Source organism: Hippopotamus amphibius, chromosome 4 (assembly GCF_030028045.1).
Source record: "Hippopotamus amphibius kiboko isolate mHipAmp2 chromosome 4, mHipAmp2.hap2, whole genome shotgun sequence".
Taxonomy (NCBI): Eukaryota; Metazoa; Chordata; class Mammalia; order Artiodactyla; family Hippopotamidae; genus Hippopotamus; species Hippopotamus amphibius.
The window spans coordinates 107,795,525-107,818,372 of record NC_080189.1 but is presented as its reverse complement, the minus strand read 5'-3'; the positions used below and the strand labels follow the sequence as shown (position 1 = coordinate 107,818,372).

Genomic DNA, 22,848 nt, shown 5'->3' with positions numbered 1-22,848 from the left:
AGACCCAAGGAGGCATCAGGCGGCTCGCGCCTCTCTCAGGATCGTGGCAGGGCACGTGAAGTGCAGCCCCTGACACGACAGGACACACGGACCTGAACCCGTGCCCGCACACAGGGGACCCGCTGTGACTGGCGCTGTTCACAGGGGTTTGGGCCGCTGCCTTCCTTCTGGACCACCGGCTTCCAAGCTGTGCCTTAAAAGCTAAATGTCCCACAAAGGAAACAAGTCACCCTGGGATCTTGGCAAGCACTGCCCTTTCAATCAGCAGTGCTCTTCAGAACATCTCCTGTGTTTCAGGACCTCCAATGCCTGAATGAGAAAAAGAAAACTCATCTCCAAATGAAACACACCTCTGAAGAGTCCTGGAGGGCTGGCTCCTGAAAAAGCAGACCCTGAGATAAAAAAAAACATTCAAAGGAAAAGTCAGATTTGTATCACACATGATTTTTCCAGATTTAAAGTCCAACTGCTGCTGGAAGGAAGCAGGGAATGCACGCAGTGCGCAGGGCCTCGGTCTCACTTGTTGTTTTCCCTCCAGCAGCCCTCTCCAGGGTCAGTCAAGAGATTTCCAACCCCCCTCGCAACAGAGCTGAACCACAGAACTGCTCCCTCGACAGACTGTGCACCTGCCATGTGCCAGGTCCCGCTTCCTCCAGGAGAACACACCACAGAGGGGTGCGTGACACTATCCCACAGGTGCAGCTGCGGGGCCAGGCGCCATCCTAACACCGACACTCCCGCCAGAGCTCCTGGGATGTGCCTGCCATGGCCGCAGAGAGGCGCTCCAAGGAAGGAGTCAAAACAGCATACGGCTATTACTGGGCCAAATTCTTCCCAGCATTTTATTAACCAAATTAATATGAACCTTTTCCACAGATTATTCAAAGATGACAGGTCCACATAACCTGATTTAAAATGATTACAGAGAAGTTAAAATCATAAGATTGTTACAATAACTTCACACTTGCAATATCAAGGGTCAAGACTGATTTCCTTCCTGTGAAACCTGGTCATGATTTCATTCTTACTAAACAATGTAACAGCCAACGTAAGTCAGAGTTGAATGCTGCAGTAATGTCAATAATTTAAAGAAATCTGAGAGGAATGTATTCCACTTAAATGAGGGAGGGAGTGATCTCCCTCAGGTTTTAGGAAACTAAAGCTCCATCCCCCAATTTCCTGAGTCTAAGAGTATATCTGGTTACAAGCTCATCAATTAACAGCCAATGTCCCAATATCACCGTGACATGACTGTGTGTACAAACTGGGAAGTAAAGAATTTCAAAGGTTTCATTTATTTTTTAAGTCTTTCAAAAGGAAACCATTTGCATGTAAGTTTTGAAAGTAATATGATACAAGCAAGCCCTATGCATAAGATAAAGTCATAACTACATTAGGAACTACAAGATTTTTATTCTCACACACGTTAGCAGATTGGCCCCAAACTGCAAAGTCAACGGAGCCAGGGGGCCCGGCCTGGGTCTGCAGGGATCGTCCTGGGGCTGGGAAGGCATCTCTTCTTCGCTGGTAAGATGAGGAGTCCACCAGAAGCGTGTCTCACACCAGAGCGTGGGGTGACTCCACCTAACACTGGACAACAGGTGCCAGAGGGCCCTGACAGCCTGGGGTCATGTGCAAACGTATCTCAGAACCATGTGGAGTGCCCATCAGAAGTGACACGGGCTGCACAGGAAATGACGTGTGTACAGAAACATATACATGCACATATAAATGTGTCCATCACAAGTGTCACAGGCTGCACAGACCATGACAAGTGTGTAGATACGTGTGCGTGCACGTGTGTGTGTAACTAAGCCACAACGCACCTCCCGCTGTCACTACCACTACCCAAAGCCAGGCTCTGCCTGGCAGCTACCCCCTGCCCGCTCTGCTCACTGCTTGCCATCACTCAGGGGATCCTGCCGACACCTGTGTCAGGTCCAGATGTGCCCCGTGTCGGCCTCAGCAAGGCTGTGGCGACACAGCCAGGAAGGTGTCCGTCCACGTGCACAGCCTGACGATGCTGCTGGGGTCACCTCAATGGAACGTGAAGCAACCAGCTCTCAACAAAGGGGGATTTAAACGCACTGATCTCCTTAAGTCCTTATTTTTATTAGTTACTAATCAGCCCTTCTTCAATGAGGAATTTAAAAAGGATAAACAGAAAAATACTAAATCTCCTCTCGCTTTTAAAAACTAACTCCTGAATTTGAAAGAACTTTTAGATGTACCACCAGGGGATCAGTAAATTACAGTGTGTCCGATACCTACTGTGAAACTGCTGACACGGAAAGACCCCCAGGATCTCTCCACACGGTGCCCACGTGTGCAAGGTGCACGCGCCCACCCAGCAGCTGCCACACACCACCACCCAGGCCCCTGCCACTTCCATGACATGACAAACGTCCACTGACTCACGACCACTGTAGTCAGAACACATTTCTGAGACCACTGCTGCCACGCCAAGTCTCCATGAATCTGAGCAGTCTTTAGGTGAAGAGAGCTAAGAAAATCAGAATCGGGGCAGTTTACGGACAGTTCATGCTGTCAGCCTTGGCTTGATGGTAACCTCAGATATCAATCATTTATTGCCAGAAACTACATGAGTCTCTACATGTTTTCAAGTGAAACTTTCAATCCACCCAAGTGAACAGAAGACAGACAATGGCTCCCAGGCAGGTGGAGAAGGGGAGGGGTCCGATTTCTGAAGCCCCCTGGGGCTCAGGCCTCTCCTTCCTTCAGCAGCCACTGCCACCCCTGCTGCTCCTCCTCACCACGGACGAGGGCTGAAGACCATGACCAGGAGTGACAGGCGCTCAGCCCATCAGCGAGGGCTGCCAAGCACCACCACCCCCCCGCCGCCCGCCCCCCACAGGCCTGCACACAAGCTGTGTCTCTGACCAGGCACAGAATTCCAGTTAGATCGAACCACCACCCAGTTAAAAGTATCAAAACATCTTTTTCTCTTTAAAACTTGGCACAAAGAAAACTGTCAACAGCACAACACAAAATACGAAGCTACTTTCACCTTCGTCAGCATATGATCTAGAATTTACATCTCCTCTGGGCATTTGGCAACAGAAGCCTATGAAAATGTCAAAACTTTAAAGCAATCATTATACCCTCTAAACTTTAAAAAAAAAATTTTGTTAGATGTCGTGTCTTGTTTTCTTCAGACAAGAAAGCACCTAAGTTCGCATTTGGGGGATAAAGTTACAATCACATGAAAAAAAAGAAAGGAAAACTTTGCATTCTCAGATATTGCATCCGTGTTGAGTTAGTTTCAGATATTTTCAATGCCAGAGTTTATCACACGTGTAAACACTGTCAGCTGGCTACAGACTGGAGTCATCGGCCACCCACAGGGAAGCTTAATGATCAGTGACTGCCTCAACTGTCAGTCCCTTTTTAAAGCAATGGAAACAAAACAAAATGAAACTCTACCAAGCTCCCCAGGAGGCGGTGGTACTGGGAAGAGGGATGGGAGCCTCCCGCGAGAGGACCGTCTACACGGGCATCTCTCAAGGGCAGCAGTGGTTTCAACCTAAGAAGAGGTTTTATTACAGCAAGAGCCTCTGGCCCAGCGACTGCACACAAGGTACGCAGAGGAGCCGAGGCGCCGTCCCCACCAGGCTATCCTGCAGCGGCTCACTCTCCAAGATTCCCTGTCAGATGGAGAACACATGGATACATAAGGATGCAGCTCATTTCAGATAAAATACACTGGATTTCAGTTCCAGTTGATGACAGAAACACCTGAGAGAGAAACTGCCCACAGCTGCAATTCCTGTGACATTCCAAATTTTTCCAATTAAACATTTCTATTATTTCCAAGAACAGTACACAGTACAATTCCCACTATTTGGAAAACAGTTTGTTGCAGAAGGTTTCTAAAATTACTTTTCATGCAAATTGCTACACCTTGGGCCACTAAAAGCTAGTCCAATAATACAGCCCCCAGATTTCACTATGTAAATCCTGTTATGTTAAAACTCCTAACATAATGAAGAAATTTCATAATACTGAGTGAAAATAAATGCAGCATATCCAAAAAGAAAAGGGCTCATTTGTCTTGAGGTCTGTCTCCAACCAGAAAAAATAATGCAGCACAAATCTCACGGGGACCCACTTGGCTACAGATTTTTATCTTTCAGTGAAGCCTTACACTTCGAACTCTACTTTTTCAAAAAGGCATGGGGGGGTGGGGGGCGGGGAACACACGGCTTCCCTGGTGGCGCAGTGGTTAAGAATCTGCCTGACAATGCTTTCAATCCCTAGACCAGGAAGATCCCACATGCTGCGGAGCAACTAAGCCCGTGTGCCATGACCACTGAGCCCACGTGACAGAACTATGAAGCCCACGCGCCTAGACCCTGTGCTCCTCAACAGGAGAAGTCACCACAACAAGAAGCCTGCGCTCCACAACTAGAGAAAGCCTGCAGGCAGCAACGAAGACCCAACACAGCCATAAATAAACAAATAAACAAACTTTAAAAAAAAGGCATAGGGGACTCCTTGGTGGTCCAATTAAGACACCGAGCTCCCAATGCAGGAGGCCCAGGTTTGATCCCTGATCAGGGAACTAGATCCCACATGCCACAACTAAAGATCCCACATACCACAACTAAGACCTGGCACAACCAAAGAAAGAAATATTTAAACCAAAAAAAAAAGGCATAGAATCCACGTAAAAGTAAGAAAAAATGAAAAGGGAAAAATAATCTCTCCTCCAGCTCCCAGAGAAACTGGATTATAGAATTAAGCCAGTAATGTAGAAGCCTATACCACTGCAATCTTACCTGAAGAAAACCCAACATAAGGAAAATTCAAATAACCTGTGCAGTAAAGTGAATTACGCACATTATAAAAAACGTTAGTCTAACATACTTTACTAAAGAATTTGTGCTGAGTTCCTATAAGTGAAAATATGCCCTAAGATAAGCTTTTCCAAAGTACATTCCACAGCACAGTAACGTGAAATATGTGGTCACATACCTTTAAGAGATACAGCCTGTTTAAGCAACGGTCCACTGAAAACACTCCACGTGGACCTTTTTTAGGGAGACACAAGGAAAGAACAGCAACTCTGCTGAGAACAGCATGTCTGAGTGCTGCTTTTAACATTCAGAAAAGAATCAGGTTCAAAGGATCAAGAACACCACCCTAGAAAACCCAGAGTCACCTCCCGGCCCAGAAGCGAGCTCCGCAGGCACCAAAGGGAGCTCCCAAGAGGACATCCCAACTGGCCCTGACTGGAAGTACAGGCAGGACAGCCAATTCTGGGGCCAGGGGACAGATGGGGACAAGCACGGGGGTCATGGGCATCCCTACAGGTGTGAGGGGAGACAGGAGACCTGGAGCTGTTTGGAGACATGAGTGATCCAAGTGAGCAACCAACCACCGCCCCCGCCCCGCGCGCTGGTTTTGATAGCAGATGCCTTTCAGTGGGTCCACACTTACATCCCCATGCAAAGGGAGAGCATTCCGTGGGTACCACGTGCCCAATGGCTCAACCCCAGAAGACCCATGCCAGACACAACAAAGCAGCAGCAGTAGCCAGGAAGAGTCCTCCACTGAAAGCCTGTAAAATGTCTCACTTCCTGCTTTTCCAAACTGCAGTCATTCCCAGAGGCTCACGGCTGATGGAACGTAGGATGGTGGTTCCGAAAGGGAGAGAGCAGCCTGCAGCCCCACCTGCTGACCACATGGCCTGGGCCTCTGCATGGCCCAAGGGCCCTGCAGCAGCCACGACCATGGACTTGACAGAAGACACAAAAGCCTGCCACTCGCCAGGCCCACCAATTCTCAAAGGCTTAAAGTGCCAAAGAGAGAACTTTTTAAAATTGATGTTTGTACCTAAACATCAACGAAATACGCTAGCTCATCCTAACGTAAGAAAAGAGAAAACACAGATACTCTAAGAGCAGTATTTAACATACATTCTATTTCCATCCAAAAGGTCACGTGTCCTCGTAGCAACAGTGGACGCAAGCATCAGCCGACATCTCAGGTCTGGGTGGGAGAGGGCCCCAGGGTGGACACAGAGCCCTGCCAACGCTAAGCCACTCCTGATGCCACCAGAAAAAACAAACCTAACAAACCGTGTCACACACTGGAAATAAGCTCTTCACCCCCCGTTAGTCTCCTTGTAAGTATCTCTCTCCAAAACAGCCGTCTTTACAAACCCACCCGCTGCAAAAACAGACCACCAATTAAACAGGTATCTTAAACATGACACAGGAGACAGGCAAGAACAACCCACTGCTACAATGTTCTCCAAGCTACACCAGGGTCTTCCACCAACTCCTAGTACAAAAAGTAAGTCCTTGGCTTTTTTGCGCAAAACAAAAATAAAAACTTCCAGACAATCAAATAGAGCAACTGAAAACAGAATGTGACCAAAAGGTCCTTCAAATAACATGGGGACAGACCTCTCTAGAACCACGCTTGGAGTCCAGCAACCTTGAGGACCCTGCCTCGGTTTACCCACGGACAGGGAAGAGGCTGTGGGGACTCACCGCATCCTCGCCATGCCAGGCACTCACCAGGGGAGCCTCCTGGATTCTGCACCTGCAGGCCCCCCCGCCCAGTGCGGCAGAGGCAGCTCCTGCGAGCAGGGCAGAGGCCCACGCGCCACAGGACAGCCTGCCTGCCCTCCACACGAGACTCCTCCACCCGCCCAGGTCTCCGGCCAGGTTCTGCTCGGTCCAGAACCACAACAGGGCCAGCTCCATGAGGAGGCCAGGACAGATGGAGCAGGACAACTCTGCACAATCGCCTGCCAGGCCAGGGCGGTGGGCTCGCAGAATGAGGGTCGAGTAGAAGAGGGGCAGGGCCTCAGTGGCAAATCCGGCACAGCCTGAGTGTCACGCACACTCACGGCCACGAAGGCCCATCACCCTTGCATGGGAGGGTCTCAACCACGCCAATGAAGAGAGTACTGGCTCAGGCAGGCAGCGGGACCCTCAGTGATATCAGACCTTGCGCTGGATGGAAGGTCGCTGAGGAACGAGACACTCGCGCCTCAATGTGTCACCCCTCATTGCCATGGGGACCTGTGGCAGACACTGCCTGTGATCCAGGTCAGCATCCCCAGTCGTGCGGTGATGCGCAGGACACAGCACACACAGCAGTGGCTGTGAGACTGCCAGCAGAAAGGAAGCCGTGGGAGAAACGGAGAGGGTGGACATTCCACAAGAGACCAGCTTGCATTCCACACACAAACTCAACCTCACAAGAAGTAACAGTAACAAAATGGGTGGAACTGTCCCAGATGAAAAGAGGCCAAGGAACATAGTATCTAAATGTAATGAATGAATCCCAATTAAACCCTAATAAAACATAAAAGATACTTTGGGGAAAACAGGGATAAATGTGAGCAGGGGCTGGATTTCAGATGCTGTCAGAGATTGTTTTTTCTTTTTCTCCAGGTGGAAACAATACCACCATACTTAGAGAATGTCCTTATTCTCACAGACGCAGGCTTGGCCAAAGAGAGTACAAGTGTGTCCTATACATCCGGCCCCGGGCACACGTGTCTGCAGAGACAGAGGCAAATGGGGAAAAATAAAAAAGGGTGATTCTAGGAGAAGGGTCAGTGGGGATTTGATAACTATTCTTTCAACTTCTGTTATGCTTAAACTTTTTTTTTTTTTTTTGGGAAACAACACAAATTTATTATCTTATAATTCTGGATGTCGGAAGTCCAATACAGGTCTCACTGGGTTAAAATTAAGGTGTCAGCAGGGCTATATTCCTTGTGAAGGCTCTGAGGGGGATTCTTTTTCTTTCCTTTTCCACATTGTAGAGGTCGCCCACATTCCCTGCCCACGTTCCTCGGCTCCTGGTCCCCTTCCATTGCCAAAGCCAGTCAAGAATTTCTCATGATGCCATCTCTCTGATTCTGGTTCCTCCACCCCCCTCTTTATGCTTAAACTTTTAAAATAAGAAACTTGGAGGGGCTTCCCTGGTGGTGCAGTGGTTAAGAATCCACCTGCCAATGCAGGGGACATGGGTTTGAGCCCTGGTCCAAGAGGATCCCACATGCTGCAGAGCAACTAAGCCCATGTGCCACAACTACTGAGCCTGCACGCCACAGCTACTGAACCCACAAGCTGCAACTACTGAAGCCCACGCGCCTAGAGCCTGTGCTCCGCAACAAGAGATGCTACTGCTATGAGAAGTTCATGCACCGCAACCAAGAGTAACCCCCACTCACTGCAACCAGAGAAAGGCCAACCACAGCAACAAAGACCCAACAGAATACGGGGATATGTGTATAAAACCATATGATTGAACTTGGTGTACCCCCCAAAAAATAATAAATAAATAAAATTTAAATAAATAAATAAATAAATAAATAATAAAAAAGTTCAGTCTGAGACCTCTAAAAAAAAAAAAGCCCGCGAACCGCAACAAAGAGTAGCCCCTGTTCTCCACAACTACAGAAACCCCACATGCTGCAACGAAGACACACCGCAGCCAATAAAAACACAAAATAATAAATAAATAAATAATTTTTTTAAAAAAAAGAAACTTGGAGAAAAGACATATGGACTCGGGAGCAGGGCTGTGCAGGCAGAGCCCTCACTCGTCCCAAGCACTGTGCCCAAATATCCCTTCCACTCCCTGGCCCTGAGCAACCTGCCCAAAAAGCAGAGCAGAGCAGCTGCCCCTCGCCCCCTGTGCACCCCAATAGGGTCCCCTCCACAAACAGGACCGGCCCCAGGAGGCAGGGACTTGGGGAAGCCCAGGGCCCCGCTGGCAGGAGCGCCCCACCTCCGGTAGGCGAGGGCCTTCCCGCTGACGCCCACACTCCGCTGGGCAGGCCCGGGGGCTGCACCCACCAACCTGTCTCCCGACCTCGAGTTTTAGAAGAATGATTTTTTGAACAATTACTAATTTTGAACATTAAATCTAAAACTTAGCACCTAAGATAAACACAGAGAACGGATTTGTTTACAGCATCGTAACACAGGCAGGAAATGGACTAGAGCAGCCAACGAGCAGTGCACCCGCCAAGCGGCTGCGGAGACGGCACGACCCAGCCTTGCTGGACACACTGACGACGCGCAGGAGGAGCCTGCGGGACAGCAGGGGCGCGGGAGCAGGCGACAGGACATGGTTAGGAGGTGCAGGGGACACGAGTGCCACCGGGGGCTGCACGGGTCCGGCGGGCGAGGGGCAGACTGGGGGCTGAGGAGCTGGGAGGCTGGGCATCACTCGATGGGAAAGTCACACAAGGCGAGAACAACCGCGGGGACGGCAGGGAGCTCTGTCAGGACGCAGCTCTGCGCCAGGCAGAGGGTGGGGCGCGGGGACTCTCCCAGAACAGCCCCTCAAACACCTGTCATCTCAAGACTAGACCAGTACGAGTCCAGGGAGGACAAGGAGGGGTTAGGAACCGCTCTGAAGTTGGCACCACAACCCGAGTGTTTCCTGGCCCTCCGCCTTCTCCCGTTTCAGGAGGGGACATCTGTAAAATCTCCAAAACGGAGCTAAGTGTTTGGGAAAGAGTAGCCATTCTGAAAAAGTGGAGTCAGAAAATTAACTGAAAATTAAAGTAAGAACTGACTCTCAACATCTACCTGCAAACCTTCTTCCTCGAATAGCTAAAAAAAGACAACTAAGCGACTGAGACTCACTCCGTATGGCCCTGGAAAACGTTCACGGAGTGGATGGAAGGGTCCCTGAAGTCCCACAGGCGGAAAGTCGTGTCACGGGAGGAGGTCACCACCAGCCGCTGGGTCGGGTGCGTGCAGCAGTGCGTCAGCTCCTGGTCGTGCCCTGCACGGAGACGAAGGCAGGTGGTCACAGGGAGGCGCCTGCTCTGCTCCCAGTAAGGGAAGTCACAGGGACAGTGTGTGGGGTTGAGGGGGACCCGTGTCCCTTCCCCTCGTGCACCTGGACAGGCAGGGCAGGAGGGGGTGGGACACTCCTGCCCCTGACAGCTGGAAGGTCAGGTGGATTTCTCACAGGCCAAGTGTACAAACAAGCACAGCTCTGAATCCTGCACCTGCAGAATAACCTCTAACAACACTCAAGCGCAGCGCTCAATAGAACACGCACGCTCCTGTCACTCGAGGACCGAACACACTCACTAACGAGCACGCAGAGGCCTGCAGTGGGCAGAGCTCTGCGCCAGCCCAGAGACAACCGGCCCTGGCACACACCCTGCAGGAGTCCTGCTCTTGTGCCTGGGCACAACTTGCAAATGTGGTGAGATGGTGGTCTAGTAATCTCGGTAGGTTATAAAGCAAAGTAGATTCTGCACATTTAACTGAGGCCCCCAAATCATGTGGCTTTGAGTTAATCAAAAGAAAGACTGTCCTGGGTGGGCATGACCTAGTCAGGTGGGCCCTTTCAAAGGGTCCCAGCAGAGATGCTCTCCTGCTGGTCTGGAAGAAAGCCAACAGCACGTGGCGAGATGCCTCTGGAGGGGCCACAGGGAACGGAGGACAGCCTCTATGCCGAGAACTGCCCCCAGCTGACAGCTGGCAGCAAGAGGGGCCCTCTGTCAGGGCCACAAGGAAGTCTCCCAATGGTAATAAGAGGACCCCAGGTCTCAGGTGAGAACACAGCCCCTGCCAACACCTTCACTCCACCCACGACACCCTGAGAATCGGAGGGTGAGCGAGCACATGCCCATGTTATAAACCCACATTATTTTAAGACACTCAGGCTGTGGACATGTGGGACAAAACAAAACTAATACACCAACCGCATTTCAATACCTAAACACTGCATGTGTCCAGATGCAATTCAACCCCCCGTAGATAAGATCACGTAACTGCCCACAGCTCCATGAGTCAGGAAGGACCAGGAACGCCCGCACACCTGTCAGGGAGTGGACCAGCTCCGCCGTCTCCACATCGTACAGGTTTGCCGTCCGGTCCCACGAGGCCGTCACCGCCTGCTTGCCCCCGACCAGCCAGTCGGCAGCTATGACCACCCCCTGGTGGCTCTTCAGAGCCGTGAGTGGCACCCGGACGGTGGGGCAGTCGCTGGGCGCGTCCACATCTGCGTCGGGCTCGTCCTTGTCAGAGCACTCCACCTCGTCCTCGCCGCAGAGCTGCTGCAGGGAGAGCAGAGAGGCAGGTCCCTGCAATCCCAAGCCTTCCCACCATGGCTGCACAATCACACGGTCACTGCCTGTCCTTCTAGGACTCGACCACCATTACGATCAGCACCAGCCGGTGTCTGGTACCCAGCGGTGCTCAGGGACTGTGTATCAACCTCACCATCACCTGCCCGGCCAAAACCCCGAGCCAAACATTAGAAGAAAAAATGCGGTAGTGACAATATTAAATGAGCTACAGGTCATTTCCACAAACCAATAAAAAGGGAAAATAAAATGATTTTCAACATTTTAAGCTTTCACCACAGATGCAATAAAACGAAATACAACTGAAAATCAATAATTCATCACAATAAAAAAAAAGGAACATTCAGTTCTCAAAAGCCTATTTAAAACATGTTTAGAATTCCACTGCTATGTTAACAGACATGAGGGTTCACTTTATTTTCCTACGTTATCAATAATCTCGTCAAAAGCTAAGGATAAAACAAAAACCTAGTAGTCACCCTAAGCTTCACGTCTTTAAGAAAATACACATATTCATTAAACAAATATTTATCAGATGCTTACATGGTGCCAGACTGCACACTGAGAGGGGGCGACGGCCGCTGCCCGGCACGTCCACGTGGAACTCGTGCATGAGCGGAGCATCTGGCCAGCAGGGGCAGACATGCGTGGGCACGCACGCACACACGGGCAGGGGAGCAGATGTCGTGGGCATGGAAGCACATGTTGTGCACACCCACGCGGACACGCACGGCGCAGGGATGTGTGCCATGTGCACACGGAGGGATGTAACCTGAGCTGAGACTGGCCAGCAAAGCTTAAGAAAACCAGGGCTGTCAGGCCAAGTGCCCGGCGCAGGCCGGGCAGCGACAAGGGAGCACCCCCTGCGTCCTTTTGTGGTGGAGCGTGGAGTGGTCCCGGCACCTACCAGGCTCATCTCCACGTCAGGCTGGGACCCCCAGGGACTCCCGAGTCCTGAGGCACAACTGTCAAGCCGGAAAGTCCCTGCATCAACACAGGCAAAATCCTGAGGACAATAAAGCCAACCCTGCATTCTGAGTAAACTGTTAAATTCCTTAATCTAAGTACCATGTAACTTCCCTGTGACAAAACTGGTGCTTTTTAAATTTTATTTGGAAAAAGACACCCGTACAGCGTGACCTCGTTCTCTGAACTTCCTGGGCGCCAGTCCTCATGTTGGCCTCTGCCCTGTCCGTCCCCAGTGCTCACTTGTCTGCAATGAACATGTGCACTAGACACAGCACATGACAGTTTGGACATCCCACGAGGGGAAAATCTGTGTTAAAATAAAATACGGAACATACTCACTTAAAAATGAAGCGTTAAGACCGCTTACCTAAAGGAAGCCCATGCTTACACATCACTGGCATTTATTCATTACTTAACCCATCTCCAAACAGAACAACGTTTAAAAGGTTTAAAAAGAGAAAAAGTAAAGGAATACTCACAGGCAGAGATATGAAAACTGGAAGATGACTATCATCCTCTAATAATTACAGCCAAAATGAAGATGGAAACCTAACCTTTGCTCAACTACGTGAACTCATGCAGGGCCCTGTGCCTGGAGAAACTTCCACCCGTGGGAGAAGCCCAGGGAAGGGCTGAGCGTGTACAGACGCACAGCAGAGCCGCCCTCAACAGAAACTAGGAAGATCAAGTCACCCAAAGGATAACTAAGTGATTATCCAAAGAAAGTGCATCTGTATCTTTTAGGACAAGCAGGTAACTGAGGGGTTTGTGGTTTAAACCTGTGACTTCATTCTTCTCAACATGCAACCTCATTTGTTATCAACATTAAAATTTTACCCACACGAAAATGATTTAAGTCACACACACCAGTGACTTACAGGGTTTACCTCACATCAGAGAGAGACAAGTTATCTAAGATCAAATACATAAAATATTAAGAAATATAGCTTAACCATAAAATTTTAAAGAAGCAATGTAAACATTTAACATTTGTGGAAAGGAAAGTGAAAGCAAACACAGGCTGATGTAGACAGAGACGTGGCCCCGGTCCGCTCGGCAGCCAGGAGACGGTCGGCACTCTGGCTGTGGTGAGGGCTGACATACTGACTGGCAGACTGCGTCCTCGCACGGCCTCTCCTCGGTGTGTGTGGGGAGGAGGTACAGGGAGCCCTGGGGTGCCTCTTCTCCTATGGACACCGGTCCTACTGGATCAGGGCCCCACCCTTGTGACCACATTTGACACTAATGACTTCCTTAGAGCCCCATCTCCAAATACAGCCCCATGGGGGTTAGGGCTCTAACTTACGAGTTTTGGGGAGACACACATTCAGTCCACAACACAAATCATAAGTTTATCCTAAAATTCACAAGCATCCAGAACCTACCAACATACCCCATGTCGTGCTTTCAGGGTAAGTAAATGTGCTGCTTACACTAGTGTCGGCCGTGGGCTGAGGAGTGGGCAGCTGGACTGCATACCTCCAGACGTGGGCGGTCTGATCTCCAGAGGCTGCAGAGAGAAAGTGGGGAAATTACCTGACGTGCAAACACGTGCTGGCTGGGCTCCGGCTAAGTTCTGTACCTGATGGATCCTGAGTGATCAGCTGTGCTTAAACAGCTACTTCTGAGACCACATAATGCTGCAGAGGACAGCAGAAGTGCACAAAGATAGTGACTTCCTATAAAAATAACCCCCTTCACCTGAGGGGGGTAAGCCGTGAAGGTCCAGAGAAACTTTACAAATGGGAGATTTTATTTTCCATCTGGCTAACCTAAGAAAACAGAAATCCAGTTCCATAATAACAAGTGAACGTTCGCGTCCACGGAGCCCAGATGCACCTCACAGCTGGCCAGGCAGCCGCTGGTACCAAGACCTCGCTGTCACCTGCCAGGTTGCAAGGCAATGCCTGGACATGGGAAGGACAGGTGGCAGCTGAGGGGCACAAGCAGGCCCGCAGACGTGCCGAAGGGCCGCCTCCGTTGCCCTGCGAGATTGCCGTCTGAACCCCACCTCCCCTGCATGGCCGCACAGCTTCCCCAAAGTGGCGGATGGTGGTGTGTGTCTGGTGCTGTGAAATGGATTTAGTGCCTGACCTGCCCGGCCCCCTGCGCGTCGACTGCCTGTCCAAACCCTGTCTGGCGCTGCGCCCTCTGGGCCGCTACTTTATGTCTCCGTCTCCCACTGCAGCTTCCTGAGGCATCTCCATTTCATCCCCTTCTTTCCAGCCTACCTATTACCAGTCTCCCTCCGTCTTCCCAACCACACAACAAACACATGTAACAAGGCTTAGTCTCCTGCCCGACTTTACTCCCCAGTTGCTGACTCAGGCATCAACCAGCTCTGTGGCGGAGGCCTGTTAAACCTGGACCCTCAAAGGATCCTGCCACCTGATCCCACTCGCATGTACAAGCACTCGATTAGCCCCACTTCTGCCTCTGTCCCAGGGTCAGCAGAAGTGGCCCCGGGCCAAATCAGGCAGCCACCCACCCTGTAAACACAAACAAGGGCCACTGCCTGTGGCCCCATCCTTCAGGTTGCCACCCATGTCTCCAAAACACCACAGGGGTCCACAGGTGTCAGACAGTTTTATGGGAAAAGTCCTCAATAGGAAAATGAAGGTGTTTTTAAAACTACTACGTGAAATGAAGACAAACGTGAGGGACCACAGCGGAGGAGTAAAGACGCGGCCCTGCAGAGCACTCCACGCGGTGCGGCGAGACTCCTCTGGGGCTGACAGGAAGAGAGCAGGAAGAGCACAGCAGGGACGGGCTTCATAAAAAGACCTCCGGGGAAGCGGCCCAGTTCAAGCTCACCTAATTCGCAATCCACTGCCGGTTAAAGAAGTACCCCCGTGTAGTTTTCTCTACTCCTTTCTCATGCAATCTGTGAGATGTCTGCTAATGACTAACTTCTGGGAAGGGCGTGGCTAATCTGACGCTACTGATGAGAAAGGAATGATGGCAGGCACTTTCAGATCAGCAGTGACTGTTCAATAAAGAAAAAAATCAACATACCAGTGAGAGCCAGCTGTTCTGATGGATGAAATTTTATGGAATTTACTGCAAAACAAAAACATTACAAAAACAGGTTTAAAATAAGAACATATCATTAATATTTATGATAGCTATAGCACGTATTGCAAAGTTAACTTTAAAAACTAAAGGAACTATGATATATGATAGTTTAATATTAAATCTCATTCCGTTAAACTATGAATAAATGTGTACGTTAAAGAGAACAGAGGTACTGCCATGTGCCATGGCCAAAAGCAAAAAAAAAAAAAAAACAGAGGTACAATACAAAGTAACTACGAACTAACAAACTACTCAAGAATAGCCTACAGGGAACAAATATCAATAATCTGCTTTTTATACACAGAGAAGTCACCTAGAGTTACAAGTAAACCAGGATGAAAACAGAAAACATCACTGTAAGAGGCAGAGGCAGATGATGGGGGGGGCACACTGCTCACTGCCCACCAGCTCCCCGCAAGCCCACCTTCCTCCCTCCCAGCTTCCAGAAACCCAGTCTGTTCCATTTCAGGAGACTCAGGACTCAGAGAAGGCAGGCCCCTGCCAGCCTAGGGACGGATCTGATCGGGAGGGATCTGGACGGATCGGACCAGGTAAGGACAGTCATGAGACCCTACCAGTCTTCTTTCCAGATGCAAGAATCTGCCCACGGTCTCCTGGGGAGGCTCTGGCCCCATGACAGCGCTGCCCCGGGACTGACCAGTCCTGAGCCCGCCCAGGAGCTCTCCTCAGGCAGACCACGGGGTGCTGGATGCGTGGAGGCCACTGTTCCCGGTTGACAGCTCCCGGTCACCATGACAGAGGCCCGACCCAAGGCACTGGGGAGCCAGGCCTCACCCCACCGCAGCCCAGACACAGAGCATAAAGGGAGCTTGCCAAACCTCAGCAAGTTCTCTCTTCCACTAAGACTCTGCCAGGTACACCACTAGAATGATACTTTTCTAACAATTTGAAAAATGCTAGAAGATGCTCTTTTACCATTAACAGTAGACTACAGAGAACTGTGGGAAGAGCTGGTGAAAACTGTGACCGCCTTAAAAACATTAAATAGAAAATGCTCTAAATAAATACTAGTGACAAATAGTATTAATGCTCCCAATTTCAATCATCAGTGTTTACTTCCTGGTGTCTACGTGAACTCCAGCAAATCAGTAATGCAAGCAGCAAATCAGTAATGCAAGCAGGAGCATCAGCAGCACCCACAGGTGAGCAGGCAGTTTAAGTGAAGAACTCGGGGTGTCTGCTTAGCTGAGAATCCAGGAAACAGTGGACACCAACAACCACCAGCTGCAGGGCCCGTTTATCCTCAGTACTGTTTCCCCAGACGTAACAGAGAGACATCACTACATCGGGGGGACACAGCACGTGTGAGTGCGATGAGGCCTTAGAGCCCTGAGTCAGTGGGCTGGGCCAACCCACAGCCCCACCAGCTAACGGAATCCACAGCGACCACACGAGGAGCAGAGGAGAGGGGGTCAGAGACCACAGTTCCTTGTATCAAGCTCCAAGATTGTGTGATTGTGTGTGTCTAACTAATAAAGTCACACACCTGCCTCCCCCCTGCCCCTGGCCGGCTCCACTCGGCCTGGCGGCGGGGGGGGGGGGTGCACGAACCTCGGGCACCTCCTCTCTGGAGGCAGTGGAGCCAGTCCACAGGCGGGCACTCTGCTCAGAGGACCCAAGGAAGGAGGCAGGTGCCAGGTATGTCAATCTACCTGGAGGGAGCTGCACTGATTACAAACCCCAGGGGATCTGCACTCCGCTCTGTCACAGGAACTCGGTCACACGGTCAGCACCACCAGGTGGAAGAGGCAAAAGCAATGCATAAACCAGATAAAGATGCTGCCCAAAGCAGCCTGTGCTCTGCTCTCTCCTCAGACTCCTCTAAGGGCAGGACAAGTCCAGAAAGAAACAGGCACAAACCCACAGTGACAGAAACGGAAGACAGTGAGAAGAGGCATCCGGGAAACAGCAGGGTGCAAACACACAAGTGACCACAGGTGGCTAATGGGACACAGGGGTGATTTGCACCTGACCAAGTGGACACGGGGGTGATGGCAGGTGACAGAGTGGACATGGGGGGTACATTTCTAAACTGCCAAGTCCCATCAAATGTCCAGCACAATGTTTTTAAAAAAACCTAAGAAAAATCCTAAAGTCTTCAAGAGACAAATACCCAACCACGTATGAAGGACCAAAATTCAAGAGCATTATTAGACTTTTAATAGCAATCCTGAAAGCTATGAAAAAACAGGTCAGCAGAGCACTACCTTCAACTTTCAAAGAAAAGTACTTAATACATAGAGGCCCACACTCAGCCAGACAGACCACCCACCAGGTGAGAAGGTAAAATACACTCTTCAAGCATTTCCAGTCTCAAAACTCTTCCTGTAAGACCCTTTAATAAGGAAGCTACTGAAAGACAGGCTTCCCTGGAGAAAGAGGAATAACAGGATCCAGAAGTTAGGAGGTAACAGAGGACAGAGGTGGAGAGAGAGCCCAGGAACACACAGGAGCAAGACTGCAGACATCCGGGCTGGAGGCCTAGGTACCAACCATTAGAGGGAGGGAGGGGGGCTCCAGGGAGGGGCCAAGAGTGAGAGCAAAACAACACAGACACAAGGGAGCGCCCCCCATCAGGGGGATCCACACAGAAATGAGGCCAAAGAAGAAGGCCCACGGCTCCCTGCAGAGGAAGCAAAACCGGGCACTGCAAATAAGGCACGTTCTTGGGGAGCTGTGAGCTATACGGGTGCAGCCACATTGGGTAAAACCCCAACACCTGCTTAAACGAGGAAGGAAGTCTAGCCGTAACTATTTGGTGACAAGGAGCACAGAGGGATGGGGAGACGTGAGCACACCTTCCGTCTCCTTAACAAGGGTCACTTGCTCGTCAAAACCTGAAAATTAAGAAATAAGACGACAGACTATTTTTTCAAATGGACAAAAAAAGCAGAATACTTAAAACCATTAAAAGTGGTTGCCTTTTGAGAAGTGAAAATGGGGAGTGAGGAGGGATGGGCAGGACACTGCTGTGACCTTTTCACAGGCTGGCTAGCACTTCCTTCATTTTTAGGTTGTGTGTTTAGCCTGTCACATCCACTGCAGGCAGCGGTAGCCACCTGGGCACAGTCCTGGGGGAAGACGGTGGGTCCCAGGTGGAAGGGCTCTCACGCTAAGGCGACAGGGACAAGAGACTAGGAGCCCCAAGAGGAGGAGAAGCCTGGCCACGGCCCCAATGGGACAGCAGGTACTCCCTCCACCAGCGGGACGGAAGACACGCAGAGGAACGGGTTTCACCTAAGTCCGTGGGGGACACACCTGACCCTGGAGGCAGAGGGTGGACGCCACCTCCGAGCCTGTTTGCAGGGCTATGGGGTGAGCAAGCCGGAGGGCAGCGTGGCACACGGCCTGAAGCCGGGGCGCTGGGAGGCGTGAAATCTGTGCATCGGTGCCCGCAGGAAAGAAGCCCACATCCACGCCAGCCAGGAGCCTGGCAGCCAACACCACAGCACCTCTGCCCCAAGGACCCTCCCAACCAGGCAGTCTGTCACGCTAGTGCACACGTTCCAGCTCCACAGCGCGCACGGGCAGCTGGCTTACATGTGGCCCTCAGGACACGCTGCTAGGGGGCCGAGCTGCCCGCGTGAAGCCCACATGGCTGAAGGCAGAGGCCCGCCCTCCCCCTCAGAGGATGCCCACAGTCCCACCACTCACCTGACCCCACGTGGCCCGAGTATTTGGTGAGGCTCCGCCCTGTCTCGATGCTCCACAGCAGGGCCGTGTGATCTGCAAGATGGAAACAAACACAAGTGAGCTGCTGCCTATTTCACGGTCTTTCTGGTAAGAGTGGAAGATAAAACTTCTAAGACTGGGAGGCTACATCACCACCAGCACCTCGTGCAAATGTGCTCACACTCCTCTATAATCCAGCTGACCCAAGAGGATCGGGGCCTGTGACCCGTCCAGAGCCATGGAGCCAGAAGGGGCCCCTGAATGTCTGAACTGTCCAACTGCTGGCATGAGGCTGGGGCCTTGGGACACGGGGGTCACTTGGGTCAAGGACTCGTTATTTTGTTGAAATATTAAGATTTATCAGAATATCAAGCTATATTCAAATGCAAGTAGCATCCAAATCCAGTTACAAGTTTGAGATAATACATGCTCTGCGAACCTCTCCCCTGGGCACAGTAATAGATGAAAAGGAGACTTAATAAGGGAAACCTGAAAAAAGTGCCGATCATCCAAGTGAGATTTCAGAAGTATCAGAAAAGGGTCTCTGTATTCTTTTTTTTTAAACTGTAATTTCCATAACAATCTGGGGTGCTCACATATGAACACAGTCTTGAAAGGAAGAGTTTCTTCATCATTCTAACAACTTTAACATTCCCTATTTCCACTATAAAAGGCAGGATCTAGTGAGTCACTTCTCATTGGCTGGCAAAGTCGTTCTCCACAAGTGAGCATGTTTTTAATTTTAGGAATTTTCTTCTGAAGGGCTATTAGGTTACACACTTTAGCTAGCTCTCAAAAAAAATCTCCCCAGTGAGGATAAAGGGGGTGTCTCTAATGTGGCCCCAGGGCTCCTGATGGTGGACCACCCCCACCCCAGGCCAACGCGGCTGTCAGGTCACACAGGGCCTCACAAGTGGGGAAACCTGGAATATTCTTTCTTTCTTTTTTTTTTTTTAATTAATTTATTTATTGGCTGTGTTGGGGTTCTTTTGCTGTGCACGGGCTTTCTTTGGTTGTGGTGAGTGGGGGCTCCTCCGCATTGTGCTGTGCGGGCTCCTCATTGCTGTGGCTTCTCTTGTTGCGGAGCATGGGCTCTAGGCGCGTGGGCTTCAGTAGTTGCGGCACATGGGCTCAACAGCTGTGGCTCACGGGCTCTAAAGCGCAGGCTCAATACTTGTGGCGCACGGGCTTAGTTGCTCCGTGGCATGTGGGATCTTCCTGGAGCAGGGATCGAACCCGTGTCCCCTGCATTGGCAGGCGGATTCTTAACCACTGTGCCACCTAGGAAGCCCTGGAATATTCTTTCAAAGCAAATGCAACCTGAGTACAGACGACAACCACGCACTGCCCAACGCGTCAGAGAGATGCCCCACCCCACGCTGCCTCTGCCACCAAACAGCAAGCGGTTCCAAACGCAGTGACCTGCAGACACCACGTTACACCCAGGCTGTAGGAGGCCCGATGGGGGCATCAAGGCAAGTGCTTGGGTTTCAATGTCGCCCGACCACATCTGTTTCCAGGGCAGGCTGCCCCGCCTAGCAGTGGGGCTGGTCTGGACTCACCGGCAGACGCGGTCCCCAGCACCACGGGCTGCGTCCTCGCCACACTGACATCCCAGATGCCATCCCTGTGGCCAATGTACTCCTTCACGAGCTGGCACACCGCCCTGGACGTGGTGGTCTTAAAGCTGGAGACAATCTGAAATTGTGATGGGAGTTTACTGAACGAGTGTGTTTAAGTCAAGAAACATAAGGCGGCATGTCTTGAAAATGCATAAATCATTGAATAGAAAACTTAAAATGTTGCAGCAACACAACACAGGTGCAGCTGGATCTCACACAGCAGGAAGGAAGTCCTTACGAAGGCCTTGGAAGAATCTCACGATCCCCCCACTTTCAATGCCTGCCTGCCTGCGTACCTCACATGTCCTCTCCCACAAATCCAAACCATCAGACAAAATTTCCAAATTCTTTATTATAAAAAAAAAAAAAAAAAAAAAAAGAGCTAGCAGGACACAGAAAAGTCAGGAAGGTATACCCCAGACCCTGAACACTAATTACTTTTATTGTCTGGGGACTTGTGCTTTTTTTATTTTTGGTAATTCACACCAACCACATACTATCAGGAGAAAAAGAATCCAAGGTGGGGAGGAATCAAAAGACAACACTCATACCAGACAAGGTTACTGAGCACGGGCTCAGCGCCAGCCCTGCACTAGAAAAGGGCTGCCGCTCTGCCCTTGTATGACACAAACAGCAAATACTTCTCACTTTCTCTTGTAAGGAAAGTGCACAAGGAAGACGTTAATTAACAACAGAGAGTTTGGTTTTTAAATTGTTCTAAGATAAAAGATGGCTTTTCAGCTTTTAAGTAAATTAGAATAATGTAGATTAATACTGAAACTGTAAAATCAAGTGAAAAAGAAAGATGGGTGGCACTATACAGCTGTTTTAAACACCTATTTAGCAAAGCCATAAAAATGTACCTAAATTTATTTTTAGTGTAAAGGCTTAAAACACAATCCACACAAGAGGGCAGACAGCAGTATCAAGCAGTATCAGCAGTATTTCGTCTTGCAGAACTGAAAACCACAGCCACAGAAAGATAGAGAAAATGAAAAAGCAGAGGTCTTTGTACCAGATGAAGGGACAGGATAAAGCCCCAGAAAAACAACTAAACGAAGAGGAGATAGGCACCCTTACAGAAAAAGAATTCAGAATAATGATAGTGAAGATGATCCAGGACTTTGAGAAAAGACTGGATGCAAGGATCGAAAAGTTTACCAAAGACCTAGAAGAATTAAAGAGCAAACGAACAGAGATATGCAACACAATAACTGAAATGAAAAATACACTAGAAGCAACCAACAGCAGATTAACGGAGGCAGAAGGGCGAATAAGTGACCTGGAAGACAGAATGGTGATCATCACTGATGCAGAAAAGAATAAAGAAAAAAGAATGAAAGGAACTGAAGACAGCCTAAGATACCTTTGGGACAATGTTAAACGTGCCAACATTCGCATTATAGGGGTCCCAGAAGGAGACGAGAGAAAGGATCCCAGAAAATACTGGAAGAGATTATAGTTGAAAATTTCCCTAACATGGGAAAGGAAATAGCTACCCAAGTCCAGGAAGCGCAGAGAGTCCCAGGCAGGATAAACCCAAGGAGAAACACACTAAGACATATAGTAGTCAAGCTGACAAAAATTAAAGACAGAGAAATGTTATTAAAAGCAACAAGGGAAAAACGACAAATAACACACAAGGGAACTCCCAGAAGGGTAACAGCTGATTTCTCAGCAGAAACTCTACAAGCCAGAAGGGAGTGGCATGATATATTTCAAGTGATGAAAGGGAAGAACCTACAACCAAGAATACTCTACCCAGCAAGGATCTCATTCAGATTCGACGGAGAAATCAAAAGCTTTACAGACAAGCAACAGCTAAGAGAATTCAGCACCACCAAACCAGCCCTGCAACAAATGCTAAAGGAACTTCTCTAAGCAGGAAACAGAAGAGAAGGACCTACAAAAACAAAAACAAAACAATTAAGAAAATGATAATAGGAACATACATATCGATAATTACCTTGAATGTAAATGGACTAAATGCACCAACCAGAAGACACAGACTGACTGAATGGATACAAAAACAAGACCCATATATATGCTGTCTCGAAGAGACTCACTTTAGACCTAGGCATACATACAGACTGAAAGTGAGGGGATGGAAAAAGATATTCCATGCAAATGAAAATCAAAAGAAAGCTGGAGTAGCAATACTCATATCAGATAAAATAGACTTTAAAATAAAAAAAGTTACAAGAGACAAGAAAGGATATTACACAAAGATCAAGGGATCAATCCAAGAAGAGGAGATAACAATTATAAATATATATGTACCCAATATAGGAGCACCTCAATACATAAGGCAAATGCTAACAACTATGAAGGAGGAAATGCAAGGCAGAAATAGAGACACAAATGTAGAGAACAAACACATGGACA

The 22,848-nt window shown here is 49.6% G+C and overlaps 1 protein-coding gene across 2 annotated transcripts in view; it reads right to left on the bottom strand.

Annotated features, from left to right (window-relative positions):
• The window catches only part of WDR37 (WD repeat domain 37), a 49,987-nt gene that overhangs the window by 8,710 nt on the left and 18,429 nt on the right, over positions 1-22,848 (bottom strand). The window contains exons 6-11 of one of the 2 annotated variants that reach the window (XM_057731300.1): positions 20,404-20,539; positions 18,824-18,895; positions 15,089-15,133; positions 13,507-13,583; positions 10,837-11,071; positions 9,645-9,786 (exon numbers count right to left, since the gene is read on the bottom strand). In XM_057731300.1, the coding sequence (XP_057587283.1) occupies positions 9,645-9,786; positions 10,837-11,071; positions 13,507-13,583; positions 15,089-15,133; positions 18,824-18,895; positions 20,404-20,539 (707 nt within the window). Of the gene's footprint in view, positions 1-9,644; positions 9,787-10,836; positions 11,075-13,506; positions 13,584-15,088; positions 15,134-18,823; positions 18,896-20,403; positions 20,540-22,848 lie in introns of both variants that reach the window. The other variant, XM_057731299.1, reaches the window with a different exon arrangement.